The sequence below is a fragment of the Denticeps clupeoides genome, chromosome 7 (assembly GCF_900700375.1).
Source record: "Denticeps clupeoides chromosome 7, fDenClu1.1, whole genome shotgun sequence".
Classification (NCBI taxonomy): Eukaryota; Metazoa; Chordata; class Actinopteri; order Clupeiformes; family Denticipitidae; genus Denticeps; species Denticeps clupeoides.
This window is the reverse complement of record NC_041713.1, coordinates 14,981,682-15,006,560: the sequence shown is the minus strand read 5'-3', so window position 1 is coordinate 15,006,560 and position 24,879 is coordinate 14,981,682. Positions and strand designations below refer to the sequence as shown.

Genomic DNA, 24,879 nt, shown 5'->3' with positions numbered 1-24,879 from the left:
AAACATGTTTTATATTCTAGTTTCTTTGCTCTGATTACTGCTTTGCACACTCTTGCCATTCTCTCAATGAGCTTCAAGAGGTCGTCACTTGAAATGCTTTTCCAACAGTCTTGAAGGAGTTCCCAGAGGAGTTTAGCACTTGTTGGCCCCTTTGCCTTCACTCTGCGGTCCAGCTCACCCCAAACCATCTCGACTGGGTTCAGGTCTGGTGACTGTGGAGGCCAGGTCTCCACTTTTTGTTAAGTACATAACTCCACATGTGTTCATTCATAGTATTGATGCCTTCAGTGAGAATCTACCAATGTAAATGGTCATGAAAATAAAGAAAACACATTGAATGAGAAGGTGTGTCCAAACAGTTGGCCTGTACTGTTTTTCTCTAAAAGTAGAGCAAGAGAAAGAACAAAGACATCGCGATCTCTGTACCGGAGTAAATCCTGTGCCACTGACCCACTATTCTTCAGTGTGACCACACAATGAATGACAAGTGGCCTGGAAAAGCAGAGTCCCAGGCATCCCCAGCTGCGAAGAATCCTTAAAAAACATCCGAGGAGAGAGATGGGAGGCTGGATCGCAGCCAGCTCCCACCCGGCAGCAGCGGCTCCTGCCCTTGTTAACCCGTGGTGTCCTGGGAGGTGGCACCAGCATCTCCCACTGTGGCTCCGTGCTGTCATGCCAACCCCTCTTCCCCTGTAGCCAGCTGTCCTCCCGTCCGCCCCTGGTCCCCTCCCTCAACCCAGCACTGGCCACTGTGCCCTCGTGCGGCCCGGAGACACATTTGGATTTCAAACAGCAGGCCGTGGAGAGGCTGGTGTAATTGGCCAGACTGGGATGGAGGGGAACAGGCGCAAGTCGGATTCAGTGTGACTGTCCACGGTGCATTCCTTTCTCACAACCTGCAGGCAGAAAAATTATGCATTTCAAGGGCAACCCCCTGCGGTAAAATGACTCTTGCTGATTTAGCGGGGGTCAGAAATGACAATGTTTCAGATAAACATACGTATAGGCACTAATACAGGCTAATATAGTGTAAGATGTTAATCAAAGCATTGATTTACCAGTTTATTGCAGAATATATATATATATAGATATACACACACACACTCTCACACACACACACACACACACACACACACAGAAAGAGCTGTTACACTCTCTACACTCTACATGCTTATAGGGGGTCATCAGCATGTTCCTCTACGAGATCAAATAAACTCTTTGTTACTTTAAAATCCAAATATGTTCCCATACTGCCAAAGCCCAAAATTCTTCTGTTTAATAGATGTGTATGTGGAAGCTGGAGGATATTTACGCATAATTTTGAATGTAAATGATTCAGATGAGCGGTGTTCAGGTGGCAGATCTGGCGCATGCAAGCTGGTGACTAGATGGCCTCAAAGCGCTAATGAAGCAAAAAAAGCCCCCTCTGAAGCCCTGCCTGGAGCTCAAAGGCCAGATCCGTCACACTCTCTTCAGACAGAGCCCCAATCAATGGAACGAAGTGCCGCTTGGCATCCCCCAGCATTAAGATGCACATCATCCCCACCCGGCACCCTCCACTTTCATTGGCAGCTCTTCCGGTGGCTCTAAATGGCCGTGCCATTTTCAGAGCCACTTCTCGGGTCATCGTTTACGTTAATGCGCTGTTCCTCACCGCAATCGGGACCTTTCGAAAGATGCACTCGCCCCCTGGTAAAGCCTAATTAAAGTCCGCCAAAATCAATTCGAAGCCCACCGACTCTGCTGGTCCTCGGCACTTCCTGATAAACAGCCGGCTCTCTTCGTATCATCAAGGCCGGCTGCTGCTGGATGGATGCAAGTCCATTTGGGTCGCTGGCCGCAGAGCGGGGACGTCAGCGAGCGTGAAAACAGCCGCAAATTGTCCAGTTATTGACGGCGCTTGACTGACTGGGCCTTTCCTGGCGGGGAGGGAGGACCGTGTCTGAGCGATGTGAGAAGCCAGCTCATTATAGAGCACAGATCCTGCGAGGAAACCGGAAAAGAGAACGAAGATTCACCGCATTAAAACCACACAATCCGAGGCATGCACACACTCTGACGTGCACACAACAACACATGCTGTCACATCCTGAAAAAAAGTGTTTAAAAGGGTTGTGCATAATCCCGGAACATTCCACAGCCACGCGTCTTTCTTTGAAATGCTCTGGGAAATATTAAACTCTCATTTGATCCCATTTACACCCTCATCTCTGTACAAAAACAGAGTGTTGCGCCAACAGACATGACCTCTTAGAATATTTGTTGGCTTTCAAATAAACTTCAGAACCATTTTAATGGTAAGCAAATGGTTCCAAGGGCCAAATTCATCAGAGGAACCTTTTTTTCCAGAGTACCATTGATATTCTCAGAGAATACCACTTAGTCAAAGTGCCCCACTTAAATGCATGCTGGACTTAAAGCTATGAATCAATGACCTAATATTGCATAAGGTTATGTCCTTCAGGTCCTCAGTATAATCTTGGAGGCATAAATAAAAGCCAAATGTGCTTTCTGGATTCATCATCTAATCTGCCAACAGCAGCCAAGAAGCAAAGGACAACCCTGCACACTATTATCACATTGCTTCATATCAATTGATTTGTTTAACGGGGCCACCATGGCGTGGGTTTTACCTCAAAATTAAATAGTTTGTATGACCTCTAATGATTGTGTGGAATTCTATAAGATGTAGCATCCTTTCCCTTCCTATATTTTGGAAAGGTAAATAAGTGAATGTTGATTTCTTTTCCTTTTATCCGTTAAGCATTCATTATTGTTATTAAAACCAAATTGTTTCATGAGATGCTCCATATGGTTCCCCATATGGTGCTTTGGAGAACAATTCTTATGTTTGTCTCAGTGGTAGATACACCTCATCCTGTAAAGCCAAAAGCTCAGAATAGTTCCATTATGTTACTACTGCATTTGGGTTAAGTGTGAAAATCTAGCTACGACTTTGTGGTGCCGGATAGAAAAGCAGATTAAATTAATGGCACTGTTCACCCTTCATGATTTTTGGTGCATGGACTTTGTCTATTAACCACCCCAAGTGCCAACCTGCTGTGAAAGAAGCACGGAACGACTCACTCCTGAGAACCTGCATCAAAGAGAGAAGCCATCTGCTCCTGACCTCTCACGGTACGGATGGAACAGTGAGGTGTGGTAGGGGGTGAACAGACAAAAAAAATGGAAAAAAAAATGTTTAGTTTTCAATATAAAGACTATATTTTTTTTTTCTTGTTATTATTATTATTATTATTATCATGTAAAATATAATTGATGATCCCTGCATACATCTTACTAGAATGTTAACTAGTTAACAAACCATTTCCGTATCAGATGAAACACTGAGACACTCTGGGAAATAAGGTAAAACATACCTAAATACACCCCCTATGCAACGCCACTGTGTTATAGTGTTATACACTCTGTACAGCTACAGAGAGCAGCGAATGGATTTTCGGGATAGAGCCCCCTTTTTCCCACCTGTTTGAAATTGTCTGTTTGTTCGTAGGCTCTCAGGCTCCAGTGTGCGTTACGCTAAACGTTCTATAAGATTCTGAATGGTTACAAATTAGATGAGGTGCTTTGGAGCACCGGCGCAGGACATAAGAATACATAAGGTGATGTGGTGACAGGTGACAAATTGGCCATGGGGGGTGGGTGGTGCAAATCTTTCTACTGCATCCCTGCTCTCGTCCTCGGCATTTTTAAAATGTGTGCAGTGGGTGGAGTCAGGCGCAGCGCTGGGGGCCCGAGTTGCACCTCAACCCCAGGGACACTGAGCCCGTGATTGGCGTCCCCATTGGCACATCAACTGAAGAATGCGCGAAATGCAAAGAGACGGGAGGTGTGAGCAAGTCGTGCTCAAGCATCATCGCTGCACGGAGAACGTTCATCAATTATCGCGCTTGCCAGGCGTTGCCGTCCTGCTGATGAATATTTTGCATCAGGTGAGCGTCATGTCGCAAAAAATGAATTCATCAATCATAGCAGCAGAAATGCTTTAATCATCTCTGCCGGTCCCGGAGGTGCCAGGATTATGGATCTGTACATCGCCTTGTTCGTAAGCCCATTTATATTAAGAACATGTACATGCACGCATCTGTCCGCTTTGCTTGTAGCGGACGGGTGTAATTAAACCGCATTGTTTGCCGGGGCCCTCTGACTCGGCGTAATTAGTTACGAGTGCGTAATTGTCGCCGAAGAGATGTGATTTCAATCGTTGACGCGGAGATTCACATTAAAAACAGCCTGATGGCGGACGATGAGCGGCCCGGTCGGCAAAACGAATCCCATGTCAACAGACGGGACGAACAAGGAAAGGGGCGGGGCCTGTTTACCGTCGTGCCGGCTGGCAGAGGGCGAAGCGTGTTTTAATTAAGGCTAAATAACAAGTCGTGTCCTTAAGACAAGTCATTAATGCTGCTCACAGCGGCGGCGGCGGCGGCTCCGGAGCACCTTGAGGAGGCCTTATCCTCCGTCTGCGTGATTGAGTGCGGCTCGGATCGTGTCCCCGGGGTGCGGAGCACTTGCTCTTAAACACCCGATGTTGACAAATAATCCAGGAATCCCAGTTGAGGGATTTCATCTTTCAGTCTTAACAAGATGCCAGACGAGAGCCCAAAAGAGGTAGCCGGTAAATGAATAGCGGGAGGCGCTGTAGTTGTGGCTGGCGTGATGATATTCCGGGCCTGCTCGCGGGGCGTGGAGTCCGATCCGCTCACCACTCCAACAATACCTGGAATCTAAGCAATCCTTCTGCCCCATAATAATGTCAACGGAAGAACGCATCAGCTTCGGCGGCTTGGCATTGCGTGGTATTTGTGAGTCGGGATGTAGCACCCATGCAAACGAGGAGGCGTCGATATTTCGATGAGATTTTTCAGCATTTGCATTTTTGCTTCCGTTTACAATATGTAAACAGGGTAATGGTGCTGATGATCACAGATGATGGAGGTTATACGCTGCCAGAGCACGTGGCAGCACTTTCATGGCTGGAGAGTGGAGAGAGGTGAGCACAATGCACTAAAGGTGTATAGGTTTAACACATGGCGACTTAATACAGACGCGTTTTGTTTATGTCCGGCGTGAAGTTGGACATCACAATCAGGAGCGAAGCAGAAGGAGCGATGTAAGCCGTACAAGTAGAGCTGTCGGTTTCTTCTGAGAGGAGGTGATCTCTGAATAGACGGGTCTTCAGGAGGCATTGGGGCAGTGGTGGCCTAGCGAGTGAAGAAACGGCCCCGGAATCAGAAGGTCACCGGTTCGAATCCCGAGCCGTCAAGGTGCCATTGAGCAAAGCACCGTCCCCACACACTGCTCCCCGGGCGCTTGTCATGGCTGCCCACTGCTCACCAAGGGTGATGGTTAAAAGCAGAGGACACGTTTAGTTGAGTCACCGTGTGCTGCAGTGTTTCACAATCTCTTTCTTTTCACTTTCACAGGAGGTTTTTGAAGGCAGAGAGGGAATTGCCCTGCTCTGGCCACCCTATAAGTAATGTATATATTATTCATGCCAATTTGTTTAATTCTCAGGTAAAACAGTTTCTTCGTTTGCAAAGGATAATTTTGCCGAAACAAGAAAGCAGGCTATTTGTAATTCAGCTGCCTTCAGCTTGACGATGATGTTGAGTCGGAATGGCCAAAGAATAATTACAGAGCATTAAGGGGGGAAAAAATCCTGTGAAATGGCAGTTTCTTTGGTGTGTGGATAAGGAACTTTTACAGGACCCGGGGCAACAACAGGCCTGCGCATCTAAATTAAATGCTGTGCTCTATGTCCAAACATGTCAGGGAAATAAGCAGGATATGTATTTAACTTTATGTAGAATTCACCAGCTGCAGGGAAGCAGGGAATAAAAGAAAAAAAAAAACGATGGTGTGACAGGACCCTTAATTTCACCCCAGGAAATGATATCTCTCTAGCGTAACAAAGCTATCAGCCGAGCACTACAGTCTCAGGGGGGCTCTGCACATGTATTTCTTTTCCCATTTCCTGCAGGGATCAGCCAGATGTCCACACTTTAAGGTGAGGTGCCCTGCACTCGTCCTGCTAGCGGAAGCATTTGTTGATGATGTTTCTGCTTTTTTGCAGTGACTAAACTCTAAGAGGTTGGTTTATGAGGCCAAATTGACACAGAGCAGATTGCATTCAACACCAGCATATACATGCACATTTATACTAAATGTTGTAGAATTATTCAAGAATAATAACTTTTGGGTGTCACAACAGGGTTGTTCAAAGAATTAAGGCCATGGAGTTATACAGATATCCTATTTAGGATCAAATAGTTTCAACTAGTGGGTCTCCCTTAAATGACACAGAGTACTGGACATGGCGGGGATTGACATTTACAGCATTTATCAGACGCCCTTATCCAGAGCGGCTTACAATCAGTAGTGACAGGGACAGTCTCCCTGGAGCAACTTAGGGTTAAGTGTCTTGCTCAGGGACACAATGGTAGTAAGTGGGATTCGAACCTGGGTCTTCTGGGTCATAGGCGAGTGTGTTACCCACTGGGCTACTACCACCCAGTTATTGAGAGATTGAGAGTTGAGGTCTGTCTATTTAAAACAAAGACAGACAGACCGTTTTTTACTAGGAAGAATTTAATTTAACGCAATAGTGTCAATCCAACCGCTGTACACGATTCATTTATAAGTATCCCAGAAATGATTTGCACATTTTGTAATGTTAACTTGATTCAGCATGCAGCAGTTCCTGTACTGCTGCCATGTGCAGTATTCTGTATATAGAAGTAAGACACATTACACTGAGCATTAAATCCTGACTTTGTGTTTTTGTATATACAAAACTACCCTCAACTAACAAGCAGCTTTCTTACCTTGGGGCTTTTTGTTGTTGTTGTTGTTGTTTTAATTGGACACATGAGCCAAAATTAAAATCAAAATGGATCTAAAAAGTGATTTAATTGGATGTGTGATGTCCTCATAAGTTTTTTGCTCAACTTTGATGGGAACTGATGTGCTTTTCTCCTGGGTTGTTTCCCGACACCTAAATACAGTTTCAACAAGGGAATGTCGAGCTCTGCTAATTAACTTGCCACCATGACTGATGCATTCTGCGAACTTACTCTCAGCACGCTGGCTACTCTGTGAATGAGGCTCATCACTTTTACACTCCAATAATCAATTAAAATACAAATTCAAAAAGTCCCTTTAAAGGCAAAACATTCATCTCACATTGACCAGGGAACAAAAATACATTTCTGCTTCAGACTTGAAAGATCCAATGCCGCAGAAGGCCTCCGGACTCTCGCAGCAATACTAACATGATAAAATGATGGGGCAGTTGTCCTTGTAACGTTGTTGAAGTAAGTGGTCACTCACAGTCCTTCTGTGAACCATAGTGAAGGTTACAAATCTAAATCAACTCTTTTAGGGCTGGGAACACACTCAGACGCACAGGAATGGAACGGAACGGATCTTATTGTGTAGCTTAAAATAACATTTTGTGACTATTTCACGTTTATAGCTAAATTTTCATGAGAACATATTGAACAAAGTTAGCCGCTATCAGCTATACACAACACTGGCTATAAGCCTTCCAAGCTATTTTTTTGTTCATTATCCTTTGCAATATTACAAAAAAAACAAAACAACAAAATGATGCGGTGACATCCGCAGATACACAATGGCTGTCAGGTCAAATCTTATTTGGAGGCATTCCCTGCTGACTTAATTACGCTTTCAAGGGGTTCTCCTGATAAGCTCTAATCCCCAGGACAGCGGCTTGAAACGAGCGGCCGATAAAAAAATGTTATCTAAAGTAAATGGAAGTGTCAGGTTGACTTCTGCATTTTTGTCATTCGCAAATTGCCGCCTCTATCCCGCTTCGGCCTTCGTATAGTGCTGTGATAAATGTCCCTGAACTGATTTTAAAGAATGCTGCTCTCTGCCATGCCAAGCCTGCTGCCTGTCATTCAGTGGGTGAGTATATCTGAGTATATCTCCCTGTTTCATTGATGAAAGCTGACTTCAAGATGATTCACTGAGAACCCTGAAGATGTTCGGGGTCAGAAAGTTCCAAATCCTTAGTGCAAATGAGAGTCATGCGGAGGGCACGCTCTTCGCGCTGTGCATTGTCACCTTTGCTCGCCGGTGACATTTAGTGCTGAAATGGATCGGCACGTTCCAGAGGCCTTCAGCAGCGCCACCGTCGCAGAACAGCCAGTGGTTGGCTGGTACGAAAGCTCCCGCCGTCCCGGGATCAGGATCGCGCGTCAGCGGCGATAACCTCACTAGCTGTCACCGGCTGCCGACTCCAGACATGCTGCGGCGGCGCATGACAGTGTGACAACAGCATGTCATTAGGTTGCAGTGTGTCCTCGGTGCCGAAGAGGGCACTGTGGGGCCATTCTTTTGACCGGCCTCCCACGCTGCACTGCACCGGGCTCTAATGTATGCCTACTGTCATTTATTTCATGTGCACTGAGCACATTTGGCACAACGTAATCAGTTGAGTGTTTTGTTTGCTCAGTCAAATTCACTCTTTTTTCATGTCTGATGTTCCCCCCCAAAAAAATAATGGAAAATAAACAGCGTCTGAAATCAGATGAAAAAAAAAAAAAAAAGTGTATGTATGTCTTTTTTTTTAGTTTTTATCACCCAGTTAAAGTTTTCTCATTATTTTGCTTTGAGTGCATCTGCTGCGAGGCACAGCGCAAACATGTGTCTGTAACATGACGAGTGCTCCTCTGAGCGCTTCTGACATTTGAACCTAATTAAATGAATAAGTAATGGGAAAAAAATTAATAAATAAAGAAAATGCAGATTCAGTCCGATAAGGCAGCGAGGGGCCGAGTGTTTCCTTGCGCCCAGCAATTTCATCCACTAGCAAAGCGACCTAATGAAATAACTGGGCCCAGCCAAGCCTAGCTGATGCTAATGGCTTAAATTGGTCGGCCTCTGGATTCGTTCGGCAGGGCACTGCAGTGGCATCAGCCGCTGGCTGCACCGTGGATGAGACTCAGCATCTGTTGGGGTTTTTTTTTTTTTTTTATCCCGGTGTGTGAACCCCACCGAGTGTTGGCAAGAACAGTCAGGCACTCTAATGAGAGAGAGGGACCGGGAGAGGAGTAGAGAAATGTGATTTGTCAGGGTGGGAGGCGTATTGCAGCCTTTATTTATGCCCGGTCCCAGGCCTGACAGACTCCTTGGGCAGTGGGTGGCCTAGCAGTTAAGGAAGCGGCCCCGTAATCAGAAGGCTGCCGGTTCGAATCCCGATCCGCCAAGGTGCCACTGACGTGCCACTGAGCAAAGCACCGTCCCCACACACTGCTCCCAGGGCGCCTGTCATGGCTGCCCACTGCTCACCAAGGGTGTGTCACAGTGTGCTGTGCTGCAGCATTTCACAATGACAATCACTTCACTTTCACTGTTCTACTGACACATTAGCCGGAACGTCTAGTGCATGTAGCACCTCAAGCATGCTGCAATATGTTATTGCATTGTGATGCTACTAATGGTTTAGAACCATCCAGAAATTCATATTGGGGTCCAGCAGACTTGACCCTTGACCGTTAAGATAACTAGGTTATTACATGAGCGGCGTGAGGCTTTTAAAGTAGCTCTAGACATTGCTTCATCCCTGTGATCAGCACCCCAGCACCCACCTCCTCTCCACCCTCTCAGGCTCTACATGGTCGATGTCTCCTTTTCATCTGATTGTGTTCCCACAGCATGTCGTTGGTGCATTGCTTTTGACAGAGGAAAGGGTTGGGGAGGGGGTGAAAGAGGCACCCACGCCCTGCCCCGCCTCGCGGCGGAGCGTAACTCATTCAGATGTATCCGTATATGCGCCCGGCAGATGTAGGCCGCCCCCTATAGACGGGGTGGGGGCTGCTAAAGGGAAGTAATGCAGGAAGGGAGCAGACTCAGGTACCAATGCAGGCAGCATGGCGGAAGGCGACTGTTTATCTGTGAAGGCTTTACGCAGCCCCTGTAGCTAGTTAACCTTGCACTTTTATCACCAGGCACCGTTCACAGTCTGAACATCGCTGTTTGCACAGGCTCCATGCTGTTCAGCAACTAGCGGAGATGAATTCCTTTTAAAAGCCACAAGTGTGGAGGCTCCAGGGCTGCAAAGTGCCACATGCATCATGTTTTGTGCATCATGTTCCTCTGTGTGCACACGGCACGCAGAGGAGATCAAGCAAACCCTGTGATTACCCAGTCAAGGTAGGCTTTTAATCTTCTGTGATTCATTAGTAGTCTTTTATTGGGCCTTGTTTTGTGTTAAATCCTTGTTTTGATGTCTACCATGTGAATGGAAACTGAGAGACCGCGTTGAATGCAGGGCGAGTTGTAAGTTGTCCACTTTCCACAGTGAGGCTAGTGTCACAGTTCACTTCTTCCCAGTCAAGGTTGCCTGACTCTCCATTTGTTCCATCTGCATTTGTTCTGGAGGTATGGTCAGACATACATTCAGCAATCACCTGCGCATGTGATCAAACCAGGATCAGATTTATCAGATATGCATAAAAAATAAAACAACAGATAACACACATTCTATCTATCTATCTATCTATCTATCTATCTATCTATCTATCTATCTATCTATCTATCTATCTATCTATCTATCTATCTATCTATCTATTTAGGTTTATGTAGATGTTTCCACTTTTATAAGGATATACATCCACAGAAATAAAACATACGCGATATATAATTAGAAATGTGTAAGAATCTGGGAAACGTCCACCTGAGGAACCGGCGTCGGTGACCGTGGGCTCCGCAGTTTGAACGCGGCAGCCAATGAGAGCGCAGCGGGGCGGGGCGAGACGCGACGTTGGCGGACTGAATGGAAGTTCGGCGGTGGGTCTGCGGCGGCGGCGGCGGCGGCGGCGTGTCCGTGGATAAACGCGCGTCCCCGTCGCTGACACCTGCTGGCCTTTTCTGTTCCGTCTTCCACCTTCATTGCCGCGTGTCGCGCTCCTCCGTTGCTCGTTTGTCGCGGTTGGCGTCACTTTTTGTCCGTGAGACTCCCGAGACGCTGTAAAAGTGTCGTGGCCCGCGTCACGCGGCGCGCAGACGACACAGAAGTGACCAGCGCGCAACCCCACACCTCCCAAGTTGGGAGTTAAGTGCGCGTTCGGGGGAAGACCGAGCTGCTCGCACGGGTTATAACGCCGTAATACGCGCAGTTTTACTCGTGGACTACAGCAACACGTCCGTGGACAGGCAGCCTGCGTGATTTGGACGCTTCTTCGTATTTTTCGGCGTGGACCTTTTACGCAGTCGGTCCGTGAACAGGTAAGACGTGCATTTCTGTCCCCGCGTTTATTCTTCGTATTAACGTGGAGTAAATGACTTCGTGGGGCCGCTGGGCTGAGTGTGTGTGTGTGAATGTGTGTGTGCGTGTAAATTAGTTCGTTGATTGGCGTGGGTGAGGAGTGGTCGAGTAACCGGAGGCGTTGCACCCACAGCGCGCCGCGAACCGGGGAAGAGGAGCGGCGACAGTTTCCACAATAGAAGAGAGAGAGAGAGAGAGAGCGAGAGAGAGAGAGAACCGGGCAGAGGGGACGGGAGGCGGACCTGAGGGAGAACCCGGCACGCCAGAGCTCCGGTGGGCGCATGGCAGCGGCATGACGCCCGCACGGCTCGGAGGAAAGTTTGCGCCCGGCGCCTGGACTTGGTGGGCGTTCTTCTGCGTGCACGTCCACGTCCACGTCCACGTGTTGAGGACCGCGGCGCAAGGTAGGAAAAGACGACGGTCCGACGGTGGCATTTCGCGGGTGTCCATGGCAACGCGAAGACGCGTCGTGACCCCGTGGCCCCCAAAACATGGAAGTTTGTTTTCATTCTCACAACTCTCACCTGCTGGCTTCTCTGTTGCTGTCTTTGGGAGGATTTGGTTTGTGATGATGATGATGATGATGGTGATGATGAATTGAATGTATTTGTAAGGGGCATCCCGTGAACAAAATCAAAAATTGAGGAGTGGCGAGGTCAGGCAGGACCACAGATGGCGTGCGGCCGCCGTGGCTCCTCCGCACCTCTCCACGCCCCGGCGGGGGTCCTGACATGTGAATGCCCCCCCCCCCCCCCCCCCCCCCCCGGGACCTGCAATGTTCGCCGGGCGGTTGAATGTGTCGGTGGCCTCCGCACTGGCCTCACGTCGGCTCCTGGACGAATAACGTTAGCGGGGTGTGAGCTTGCCATTGAAAGGAATGCGTCATTCGAAGTCACCGATATCACCGCGCCAGATGCTGTCCAGCCGCATTACATGCGGAGGAGCAGACGGAGTTAAACCGACGTTCCTTTTATTGTTTTATTGTTCCTTTTTTTTTTTTTTTTGGCCGAACCATCATGCCACCCTCACGCACTGTATTGATTTTTGATGCAACCCCGTGAAATCTGCAGAGGAGCTCTGTAATGTGTCCTGCTTCCCGTGGATTCGGGAAATGGAGTTTGAACCGCTTTGAACGCTGGCGCGGCGTGCCCACCGCATCCTGGTCAAACTAAGCAAATTACTCACAGCCAGGTCGGTGGGGTTTAGTGCTACGGCTGAAAGTGGTCGTGACCGGTCGCACGGAACTCTTGTTCGCTGTTGAGGAAGCACGCTGAACAGAATCTGAGAAGCACGGGCCGAGATTTAACGCAAACGGAATAATTCAGATGGTGATACGCGATAAGTGATATGTAATTATTGATGTAAGCTGCCTTTTATTCATTTCTAATGCACTTTGAATTTGGGATAATCAGCAACAACATGGCTAATTAGATGAGATATTTATAACTCTGCCAATATTGCTCAGATTATAATCAATTTTTATGCCAAGCAATCAAAAAGGATAAATTATGAAAGTAACATGGTGAATTTTTAATTAGTCGAAGCCTCCATCCAGCCTCCAGCTATCTTTCTTACCCAATTTTATATGTTTTGTCACTTGGGATGGGTGATTTGCATTTGTATAGCCAGGGAAAAAAATGAGTGTCAATGATGATCATTTTGGGGACGTCCTTTAACAGGACTGAAAAGAAGCGGCAACGTGGCATAGTTGCCATAAGCACTTAACTCACAAGGCAATTTGCAATGCAGCTCTTTTCTCTTTAAAAAAACCCACCATAACCTTTAAACTCAATTCAGTCTGAAAGATCCAATGAATCGTTGCGCGAAATGGTGCCAAACCGTATCGTTCCCTCCGAGCTTGAGCCAAACAGGGCGTGGGCTCTTTTTTTTCTTTTGAACTTTGTAAAACCCGCCTCCTACTCGAAAAAAATAAAATGCCCTCCTTGTAAAACTGAAACGAGGGCCGGATAGGATCATTCTAGCGCCGTGGTTCTGAACATTCTCGCTCCGACAGGCTGATTGGAGGATCCAAAGTTCACGCCCGTGACGGCGGGGCTTGCTGATTAACCGGCGAATGTTGCGGGGCTTGAAGGTCCCGCCACCGGGGCCGTTGTATTTAATATGGCGCCGCCTGTCCTGGTTATGAATTAGACCTGTTGCATTTGATAACCGTCCCCGCACTGCACACTATTCTTTTTTCACTTTTTAAACTTCAGCCGAGCTCTCGATGTGTTTGCAGCCTCAGCCACTTTCCGGGGTCTTGTGTCAAGGTCTTTGGACGCTTGGAACGTTCCCAGCGCCGGTCTGGGATTGGCTTAGGCATTATTGATCCCGTAAGAAGAGCCAGCAGCATTATGAAAGTTTGCAAATTGGGATGGGATTGACATTCCGGCTCGCTTTTTGATTTTTACACAACTGCGAAATCTTGATTGGGATGCATCATCAGTGCATTTTACTTAAAGTAAGTTCTAATTGGGCTACATCTAGATTGCATGCATCATTACATTTTTAGAATGTTCCATTATGTTCTGGGATCAAGCCAAATGAATCTTTTTTTGTTAAAATGTCTTTAACGGTCTAGCAGTTAAGGAAGGGGCCCCGTAATCAGAAGGTTGCTGGTTCGAATCCCGATCTGCCACTGAGGTGTCACCAAGGCACCGTCCCCACACACTGCTCCCTGGGCGCCTGTCATGGCTGCCCACTGTTCACTAAGGCTGATGGGTTAAATGCAGAGGACAAATTTCACCGTGTGCACCGTGTGCTGTGCTGCTGTGTATCACATGTGACAATCACTTCACTTCACTTTTCCTAAACTCTGCTGGATGAGCACTTTCACCGTTCATTTTTGAAATTGCGTTGCCAGAAATCTATGGCAGGTTGCACATCGTGGTGGCGGTGTGAGGGCGCACCGCTCATTCGTGACAGTAAACCGTCTGGGCGGTTATCCGTGTAAGACGCCTCAAGCTTTTCCATTGGTGCTGAGGAAATGTAGAGCGTAAATGTAGATGTAGACCTACATAAAATGTACAACATTACTCACGGAATAATACACAGACTTCAAAGACTTTTGGAAGTAATCTAACGGGTTTTGCAAAATATTACTTGCCCTCATGTTAGCGGGTGCATCATGCATTAGCAGCTTGCTTTATGCAAATTGGACATGAATGGTACTTGACTCACTGTTCATTATTGATTGTTTTGCTCGTTGCATGATTGATTTGCATGCACGGCGAACACAAAGGGTATCCACTGAACTGCTGATGGTCGAAAGGCCCGGAACATTCTGCAAGACGCCATTTTTCCAAGACGCCAGCCTTTCTCTTTAGCATTTCTGCCGAAAGGTTAATTAATTTGAGTCCCTTTCCGTTGGGTGTACAGCATGGGTGTATTATTTGGAAGTTGTAATGCCAAGGTTGTTTTTCAAAATATAACACATAAAAAAGAGGGTTGAGTACGATTGTGCTCTTAATTTTGCATTAATAAATCCACGAAGCTGCTGCATCTTGTAAAGTTTACTTTTGGCAACCGGGGCCAGTAAAAGAAACTAATTCATTAAACTCAAGTGCACGACTCGCAGTGGAAAAAATGGCCTCATCATTTAGCTGTCATGCTGTTTGTCAGGTTTTGTGAGTAGCGAATTTTCACATCAGAATACTAAAAGTTGAAAGTTTTTTTTGACAATGACAGACCTCTTAAGTGAAAGCAGGAATTAACGCTCCCAGTCATGCTGGAACACTGGAGACTGTTTTTTTTTTTTTAAGAATCAATTCCTTCATCCTGCTCCAGACTCGCCGTCACAGCATTTCACAAATGCTATTCATAGGGCCAACACTGAGGACTTGGATAATGAAAGTGATGTGTCTTTCTTTGTTGGCAACCGTGCAGTTATTGGCGTTATTAAATACAAGATATTTCTTTATGAAAAGTCTGCTTTCCCATTCAGAGTGAATCTGAAGATATCAAAAAGGAGGGAATAATTTTTGTGATGAACAATACAACAAAGCATGTATCTTGATTCCATTGTTAAGTAGTCCCTTTACTTGACAAATGGCCATGGGTGCAAAAAACTTATTCTCAATGTAAAAATATTGTGTTCTTGATGTTTAGGAAATTAGTCGAGGTTCAGATCGATTGGTTTAGATTTGCATGAATCTGCCGACTTTCGCCTAACCTTCCTCGGTCGGCCTTAAACACAGAATTTCATAATCCTGGGACGCTTATTGCGGCGTCGACCGATGTGTCATTTTCTTGCTGTTTGACCAACCCAACTTTTTTACCTCTGTCCGAAAAGGGTCTGTTCCTCAGCATGATTCTTTGTTAATATAGTATATGGGCCTGCGGCTATACCAGAGCGTCAGTGGTCTTAAGTCATTTTACTATTCAAATCATCACATTAGTATTTGAATATTATTCAAACATTGCGACTCCCCAAACCTGGAGTGTTTGCCCAGGTCTGAACTGCAAACAGGTAAATTACATATTTACAAAATGATTAATTCCTTCACACTCACTGTACAGAAACCCGGTAGGTGTCTTGGCACTGAAGCCCGACAAATAAATGTAAATGTTTCTTTAAACAGTCTTTTCTCTTTCCAAAGGCCACTGTAATCTAATGCATTGTTATCAGGTATTACTAACATGGGACGACCATGTGGTGCTGTAAACTATAGCAATTCTTGCAAAATCTTGTAAGCCGGGAGGCCAATGCTGGTTTTGCAGGGCACATTGTCAGCATGGGCCACAAATATACTTGTGGATATTTCCTGAAGGGCATACGTGTTGAAATAATCTCACCTTTCAAAGCATTTCAGTTTACGATTCAGTAAACCATGCAGAGACCGACATATTAGCTGCTGGATCTGAGTTTCGGCATGGATTTGGGACGTTACGGGAAGCTGTTTACACTTTAAAAACAAAATGAACAGTCCTGTTCAGACCCTGTTTGAGCATTCGATGTGAACTGTGCTACCTCTGACCTCCTCTGTGCCTGCTTTTACTGATAAAGGGTACTGACCAGCCGGAATGTTTGTACGGAATTGCGGACATGTTAAGCTCAGCGTGGGAATGTGATTTGGTGCACTGTAATGTGTGTTATCGGCCGGGGTGGGATGCAGGAAGCACCTGTTGATGGTTGGACCAGTTGAGGGACCAACAGGGAAGACTGTGCTATATGGAACGTCAGTTGTTAGGATGGACAAATGTTGGAAGGCCAGTCAAGAACTGTCAATTAGCAATGAGAAATTTGTCGGTAATTATAGTCCTATCTTGTGACAAAATGGAATTTTAAAGACCATACATTTTTGAGTTCAGCTGCCAGAGCCTCTGGGTGCTGTGTGAAATCAATGTTTTACCTATTCAGCATATTCCAGGCTGCAGGATCAGTGTCACTGTAATCTTTACTTCCCTCTTTAAAATATGACCCGAGGACTCCACCGGCAATCTGTCATCTGTACCTGGTGAAATGGCCCTGTCATTTACATCTCCACATTGCCCCCATGCAAAACCGTCCCGTCCCGTGCCTGGAATGCGGAAGCAAATGTAAATTTATATGCCAGCTTAAGCCTCGCCACGGAAAAAAAAGAAGATGCGAGAAATAGCTTTAGAATTTGAAGATAAGGTAAGGATATGGGGGGCTGGCGTGAGATGAAAGGCCAAAGTTATTGCTTCGACTCTTCAAATAGCCCCGGTGCCGCTGCTTTTGCCGTGATGAATGGTTTAAATGAGCGCTTTGCCTTAATGTGACGTTGAGATAACTGTACATGTTAACTTTGCCCTTTCCTTTATGTCGGTGGCATCCAGCAAACCTCATGATATAAAAAGAGCCTCATCCATCCCTTCCTCCATCTACGACATATGCATACCTATTACGAGGATGGAGATGTATCAAAGTCAGGGTGGAAAGAAGAACACACCCTCATCATTTAAAAGTTAAACTGAGCGTCAGGAGAAGGGCGGATTGATGTTATTAGGCCCGTGTCTGAGATAAGGGGAAAAGATAAACATTTGGGAAGGGTCGTGCGAAATTCCTCCAGCTTCATTAGGAGCGGGTGGGCAGCTTAGTTGTGCAGAGAGGTGACGACTCCCGGAATGATTCCCTCCTCTGCCAATGCCGGCCTCAGCATGCTCCGGCTGTGCTTATGAAAATCAGGATGACATAGTGCGATGGGGTGATGCAGGGAGCCGCGGGGAGGTGGGGCCACGCTCACGGCCGGGCGTAGCAGCTGTGGTGGCCGCTGTAGCAGGTGGCTGATTTGTGACCGGTGTGCCAGGGGCTAATGACACTCTCTGAACTCCATGACATCACTCAGCCATTTTTGGATCTGCAAAACCATTCAGTTTAATTGTTTGCCTTTGAAGGTGCAACGTGGGATGGATGGCAGGGTGGTAGTAGCCTAGTGGGTAACACACTCGCTTATGAACCAGAAGTCCCGGGTTCAAATCCCACTTACTACCATTGTGTCCCTGAGCAAGACACTTAACCCTAAATTGCTCCAGGGGGGGACTGTCCATTTACTACTGTGTAACTACTGATTGTAAGTCACTCTGGATAAGGACGTCTGATAAATGCTGTAAATGTAAATGTAATAGTTCTGTGTGAACGAATGTCAGCGGGGTAGCCATCATTGGATTTAGTCTTCCTGTCACTGACTACCCAATAACTGAAGGTCCATAGGGATGTACAGAAATCGGTCAATGACTCAAAAACTAGATTGGGCATCTCTACTATGATTCCTTCACACAATAGTATGTTAAACAATAATATTTGTAAGTGTGTAGTGCATGATAAGCACTTTTGAACCTACGGTTTGTCTTGCAAGACATACTCGATGCTGCAGTAACTCACTATCAACTCTTGAGGTAGGCAGTGGTACTACAAGGCCCACTGCTAGCAGGTTAGTATCTCTGCAATTCATAACTATATATCATAAAATGTATAGTTTTTACATGAACTAAATTGTCAAACATTTCATACTTAGACATTGTTCTCTTTAACCATTAAAAAATATGTTAATGTACGGCTAGGTTACTTGCTATTAGTCTGTTTATAGACTGTTTATAGACTGCTGTCGTTATAGGCAGAAACTAAGAAGGACGATGACAACTGCATCTTCTTCCCACAGCTGGAACGTGCTGTCAGCAAGTCGCTGATGTAATTCCAAACACAATCACATTCATTTAAAACAGCGGAGGGTGGTTAAACATTGCTTGATGAGCTGTTTTTAATTCCGAGTTTGCTTTATATGTCCATACGGCAGGGCCACAGCGATCAGTTTAACCGCGCTCATTGGAAAATGTAATTGCATTCCCCTTAATGCACTGAAATAGCCTCCCCGCATGGATAATACACACTGCTTTCCCGACTTAGTTGTCAGCTCGGCGTGTGAACAAAAGACAATGTCTGCAAAATCTTAAACGCAGTCTTAATTCTTTAATGGTCCTGCAGCAGAACTTTTAAATTGTCCTGCAGTATCAATTTTGTGTTTACCTCTTCTTTTCTGGAAGGTACCAGAGACGTGATGTTTTAGTGAACTGAGGTGCACCTGTGCTGTGTGTTCCTAAATATATTAAAGCAAGAAGTGACAAATATCGTAAAAATGCCTGTTATGCTAAACTTCACCACAGGTGCAGAGCATTGACTTCTTCTTTTCTCTTACTTTTGGTGCAACCTGATGCAGATCTCTTTCTGGTACACGTCCCAAGTGCAACTGAGAGTTATGGGGACACCAAATGCAGTGACAAGAATCTTGACAAAAAGATGTGATTGGTTTTTGGGAGCTCAGAGCAATCCTTGGCTCGTGTCGAGTGAAGAATGATCCAAACACGACTGTCATTTACTTCAGAGAACTCTTCAGGCTGGGCACGAAACCTCGGAAGTTGCTTCTCGGCCTCTTCGAGCAAAAGAATGGAACCCATGCACACGCACACCATCTGGGACTGAATGGATTTGTGCAATCAGCAAAATGAAATTTTATCTAATGACCGGGCACTGGAGTGAAGGCTCAGTTCGTAATATGTTTTCCTCGCATTCATATTACGATGAACTGCTTGCTCGCATACTGGTGCTCGCTTAAAAATTACAAGGTCAATTAAACCCAATAGACAAAGTGATTATTGCTAAGTAATGTAATTAATTGTACATAGGGGGAGGGCGGGCAGCGTGGTCAGTGCCTCGCAGGGACAGGTGCAGCTCTGCCTCTGGCCGACGGAGCGGCGGCGCCGTCATGCCAGCGCACATGGCGCGGGGCGGATGATGCCAGACGTGCTCGCCAGATCCCCATTCTCGGCTCATTTCTACAGACTCTGGCTTAATGATGTTACCTGTACTAATTAAATAATGTAGCGTGGTCCAGAGGCTGTTTCGTGCACCAGTCCCTGCCAGCGGCACTGGGGCCGCTTTGTTTTTCTGTCCGTCTTATCTGTCCCGTGGCGCTTAATTAGATTTTTTTTCGTGTTGATGAAATGTCTGGAAGGCCCTAGATCTCGAGCTCTGGTAACTTGGCGACCCCAGCCAGGATTCTTGGTCCAGGGTGCTGGCACATGAGCAGGAAGAGTCAGAATTGTGATGCGTCGTTGTGCGAAAAGAAACATATGGGGTATTTAGATTGGCTGTTTTGGGGGTTTTTTTATTCCCTTTTTGGTAATAAATGGGAACTGCCAGGTACTCCAGCAATCAAGGGCTGGAAAATTGGAGAGGATGCGGGTTTGGAGAAAAGTTTTCTTTTCATCAGAAGGAGCAGATTGTTCGCATTAACTAGCGGATCCTCGCCATTGCAGGTTGGTTTTGCAGTGATTGAACACCATGCAAGAGAGAAGTCCTGTTATTTCATGGCGCTGGAGGATGGAGGGGCGTTTTATCGCAGACACACAGAGGCCGGGCGATCCAGTTTAACACGGGGAATTTTGCCGTTGCACAGGGCTCCATCAAGCTTTCCGAAAAGCAGAACTGTGTGGCTTTTTTATGTCTGCCTGACATTTTTCATGCAGTTTTAAAACCCGACAGTTTAATGCTGAGTAAACCGCGGCCCGTTCGAGCACGTCTGCACATGTAGCCTCCTCTCAGCACAGTTCGTCTAATCCATGTTAATTACGCTGGCAGTGTCATTTTATTAGTTCCTCAGTCACAATAACTCATTTGACGTGTTGATGTTCGTGAAACTACTGACTCAGTGCTTCTTCTGTCATTTGCGCGAGGGAGAGTAAAGTTGTTATTCATTGGTGGAGCCGGCCGTATTTTACGGTCGCCGTGTGTCATTTAGCCTGAGTGTCAGTCTGTGCCGTTTGATGGGATCGCTGGAGACGGTGTGTTCCTCTGCAACCCGTGGCGTGCAAGCTGAGCGATGAAAAGAAGAATCCGTGATGAATGCGAGAGGTGACACGTCTGATAACCTATAAATAGCACGTCACAGAGTGTCAGCCGGGCCGGCGGACGCTCGCGGAGATGAGAGCCTCTCTTGGGATGCCGGTTGGGGGCTTTTCACGCGGTGGCCAGTGACCGGGGTGTGTCACCAGGGACCCTCTGGAAATGTTCATCTTCATCTACATCGAGGCTCGTATTGCCAGCCGCCATCGCCTACTCTCAGAGGGGGAATCTCACCAGCAAATGAAACCCATTAAAGCCCCAGTCGAAATCCGTTCAAATGTGAACAGGCCCTGCTCTTGTACTACATCACTTACTACAGCACTACACCTCGCCATTTAACCGGACCTCCTGTTACTCACACCCCCTGTCTTTAAATGGGGATATTTTCGGACACATTGTTCATTGGATGGGTACAAATTGATTGTCAAGAATATGTATCGGTTAGTAGTTTTGTGTTTGTTTCTGGTGCATTTTGAGATGGATTTGAGATATTTTGTGCACTACTTTCAAGGATAACATTTTTCCTAAAGTCCTTCACAGGCCAAACATGACCTGTGCAGCGCTGAACTCTTGAGTCCCATTGTTTCCTATGTGACTCCGGATCCGGACTCCTGGTGTATATATATAATTGTATAACGATATCCTGTCCGTGTCTGTTCGCCGTTGGGTCATTGTGTGGTGATGTTTCCCTTGTTGCGTGTATCATGTATTAATCCCCTGTCCTGTGACATTGTGTGTACGCGTCCTCCTTCATCGTCATGTCCAGCCCATCGTGACACTATGGGATGCGTGCCTGAAGAACATCTGTGGTGTGTCTGGTGTTCAGAGAGTTGAGTATTGTTGAACTTCGACCTCTGTGCGTTGTGACGCATTATCGTGTAACCAATAGAAACAGAGCATTGAAAACAAGATGGAGGAGAAGTTGATCATATAAGTGATTAAAGTGATTTATTTTAAACGTATTATCTTACCACAACACCACGGCGTAAAGAAAAATGTTGGCTGCTGTAGTTCTGCCAGGTGTGTTTTTGGACCGTAAACAGTTTTTCTGCTGATTGCAGAAAATGTAAAGCTGCTTTCAGACCGAACGCGGCATGTACTGTACATTGTCACTCAACGTACAACGACAAAGTCAAGTTGTAGGTCGCTGGGCACTGATTGACATTGTAAGCTTTTCCTCCATTTCTTCTTTGTGTGGGGCCAGACCAAACACTAGCCTGTTTTGATCCCATTGGTTGCGTGAAAAATCGTCCCGCTGCAAAGGGTTCAACAATTGGGCAAGTGGTACCGATTCGCCACTGACAACTCAGATCAGTCACCCACAGTCACTACCAACACTACTTTTCAACAAGAATTTTTATGCTGCCGCCAGAAAATCACCAAGCAACATCATATATTTTAATATAATTGATTATGTTGTGCACTGCATCGATGCAGAATGTCTGCATTGCGATGCATAGGTTATAAGATTCATTTCAACGCCCCTACTGATAATCATGTACATTGTATCATTCAAAACATCACAGAATATGACTTTTTATACAAGTAGATTAAAAAGGCATAGGTTATGGTATATCTCATACTGTAGCTCTGGACATAAATCATGCGATTCCATTAACATGAAGATTGTTTTCTGTAAAAGGTCCCACTCGTATCCAGTTTGCCCTGCAGCCGTAGATGCTTTAGTTTGCTGGAGTTAAAGAAGAAAATGTTGTGTGTATCAGCGGGGCCGAGATCTATTCTCACTTGGTCCTAAGGAGCTTAGCATATTTTATCAGTGCACTCCACTTCATATTCTCTTTGGAAAATTGAAATGGACCTGCAGTGGGGCTTAGCAAGAAAAAAAATCCTCTCACCTTCGGTCTGAATCACAAACTCTTCTTTGATCGTGATTGGATTCCTCCTTGGCAAGCCGTCTGAAGTGTGTTGGAGTGACTGCCGCAGATGTGGACAAGCTACTCTCAGTTATTACGCTGTAACACATGTGTGATGTTTGTTCTACGCAACTTCTATTTGTTACGGCCGTCAAGCCAAGACTGTAAAGGTCACTTAAGTCTCAAGCGTGTATTCCAGGGTGAGCCAATACGTTCCAGCAAATTCCAGTGAAACGCACGGAAAAGGGCATCTCCACTGAAATATTTGCTGTGGGTATATTCTTCATGGGTGGAGAAATAGCGCCCTGACCCGGAGCCATTAGGGGTCATGATACAGAGAAATGGTTGTTGCCAGTGTCTCAGTCAGTGCAGTAGAGCAGCAATGGAAGACCACAGCGACCCAGGAGGTCTTTCTACACCTTACTACACCTGCCATGGAGGAAGGAACAGGCGGAGCCAGGAGAAGCAAAGACAAATACCTGCTTCATTCGGCAGTATTTTCTCTAGCATTTCTTGGGAGGGGTTAAGCAGAATTACGGGATTTCAAACTGCATTTAGAACACGTTCCAGTTGAGGTATTAATAATTGGTTGAAAAATCATTTCATCATTGTGTTTGCTGGAAATGCGAGGAATTATCATGTTGATACTGAAAGGGCATTGATTTCCTCATAGTGGCAAAATAATGCCTGTTGTAATTCACCGTTCAGTTGATTCTCTTAGGACCAGGCTCTTTTTGGGTAGAAAGTGGCAAAACCTCTTGATGATCTGACATGACATTGTAAAAGTGGAAAGAACAAAACATTAACTTTTTCCAATGCACTTTAAAGAGAATGTAGGCAGCAAGCGAGATGTAGGTTGAAGCAGAGTGTAGGTGAATTTATGCAAAGTTTGTAGGCATTTTTGTTTTCCTTTCCATTGCATCACAACCTTGCAGCATAAAAGACACTGTTTTAAGATGCTAATTTCACAAACTGACAGTTCCCCTGTACTCAATTAGTTAACTTTCTACTGTGACTAATTTAGTGCGTGTAGTTGTTATTGTCCAAAAAATTAACTGAAATGAACTGTAACATATGTTCCCAATTGATTAATCACAATTTTTAAAAATGATTTAATTAGAACAAAGAAAGTGCAACAACTTTATCATGAAACAGAGTTTTAAATGGGAGGAGCCTGATGATTGACAGTTCTCAATACTTCCTCAATCTGGATGATTTAAACCTGCATCCATCGCTATATTCCAGTGCATATGAGTATCCAGATTAATTCGAACCTTTAATATGTTAATGTTGACAACACTAGTACAAAGTCTTATGAATATATGGTGTTTGCTTTGGATTTTGTCATCCTGATGAATGTTTTTTTTCCAAATGAAGCACCACACCATCCCTTTATCTAATTGCCACTCTGGAAAATTCTGTCCTGATTGATTCATTACATAACTACAAGGAGTATAGCTTTTTGCGGATTTGCCGAGCACACAACTTGCCATTGGACTGAAGCAGAGTTGCTAAATCATAGTGCAGTGACATTGCCTGTTTGTCCCTCAGGGCCTCGGTCTAAAAGTAGAATCTAATTGAAGTGGTGTCTGCAACCTTGCCTTTGGCCGGCACAACGTTTCCATGGCAAGGTTTACAGTATGTTCTGAAGGGTGTAATTAATCTAGCATTAATCTTGTTGCTTCAGAGATGTGTTTATTACCGTCCACTCCCATCCCCATCTGTGGAACGTGGCTGCCGGAGTATCAGGGCCCTAGTGGCGGAATGGACTTAATCTGACAGGGATGGAGCTCCTGAAGTGTCCTCCGTAAGCGATTGTTACTTTAAACAACTGTCCTCTGACGTTCAGTCGTTTACGAGGAATACAGCACTCAGAACCCCAAAAATGTGCAATACGATACAACAGCATTATTATCCAGTCTGTGCTTGAGGAACACATAATTGAGTGTCTGTTTTGTCTGAAACGGCCGTTTGCCGAAGATGTAATAGGGATGCATTTTAAATCTCTGAATAAATATGAGATGTACACCACATCACTCGCTTCTGTTTCTCTCGCCTGTTTAACCGAACAAAAAGCAAATGTGCTGAGTTCGAAACTTCCCTGCATAGCAATTGATACCGTGGCGTCTCGGCAAATGAAAAAGGAGAGGCACTGCATGGCAAAAAAAGAGTCGGAGAGGAGAAGGTAATGCATCGCAAACATCTTGCTGAAAGGGTTGGAATCGGGAACATTGGGCAGTCAACTTCATTTGTTATTGGTGGCGATATCATCTCCCTGCATCTTCGGCATATTTTTATGGATGTTTTTGCCGGTCAGCAGCGAAGCC

At 45.7% G+C, this 24,879-nt stretch overlaps 1 protein-coding gene across 3 annotated transcripts in view; it reads left to right on the top strand.

Moving 5' to 3' along the window:
- The first annotated feature begins 10,880 nt into the window (after positions 1 to 10,880).
- The window catches only part of sdk1a (sidekick cell adhesion molecule 1a), a 236,247-nt gene continuing 222,248 nt past the window's right edge, over positions 10,881 to 24,879 (top strand). For all 3 annotated transcript variants that reach the window (XM_028985095.1, XM_028985093.1, XM_028985092.1), the window contains exons 1-2: positions 10,881 to 11,277; positions 11,451 to 11,721. In XM_028985095.1, coding sequence (XP_028840928.1) covers positions 11,610 to 11,721 — 112 coding nt within the window. In that variant the 5' untranslated portion in view covers positions 10,881 to 11,277; positions 11,451 to 11,609. The remainder of the gene's footprint in view (positions 11,278 to 11,450; positions 11,722 to 24,879) is intronic.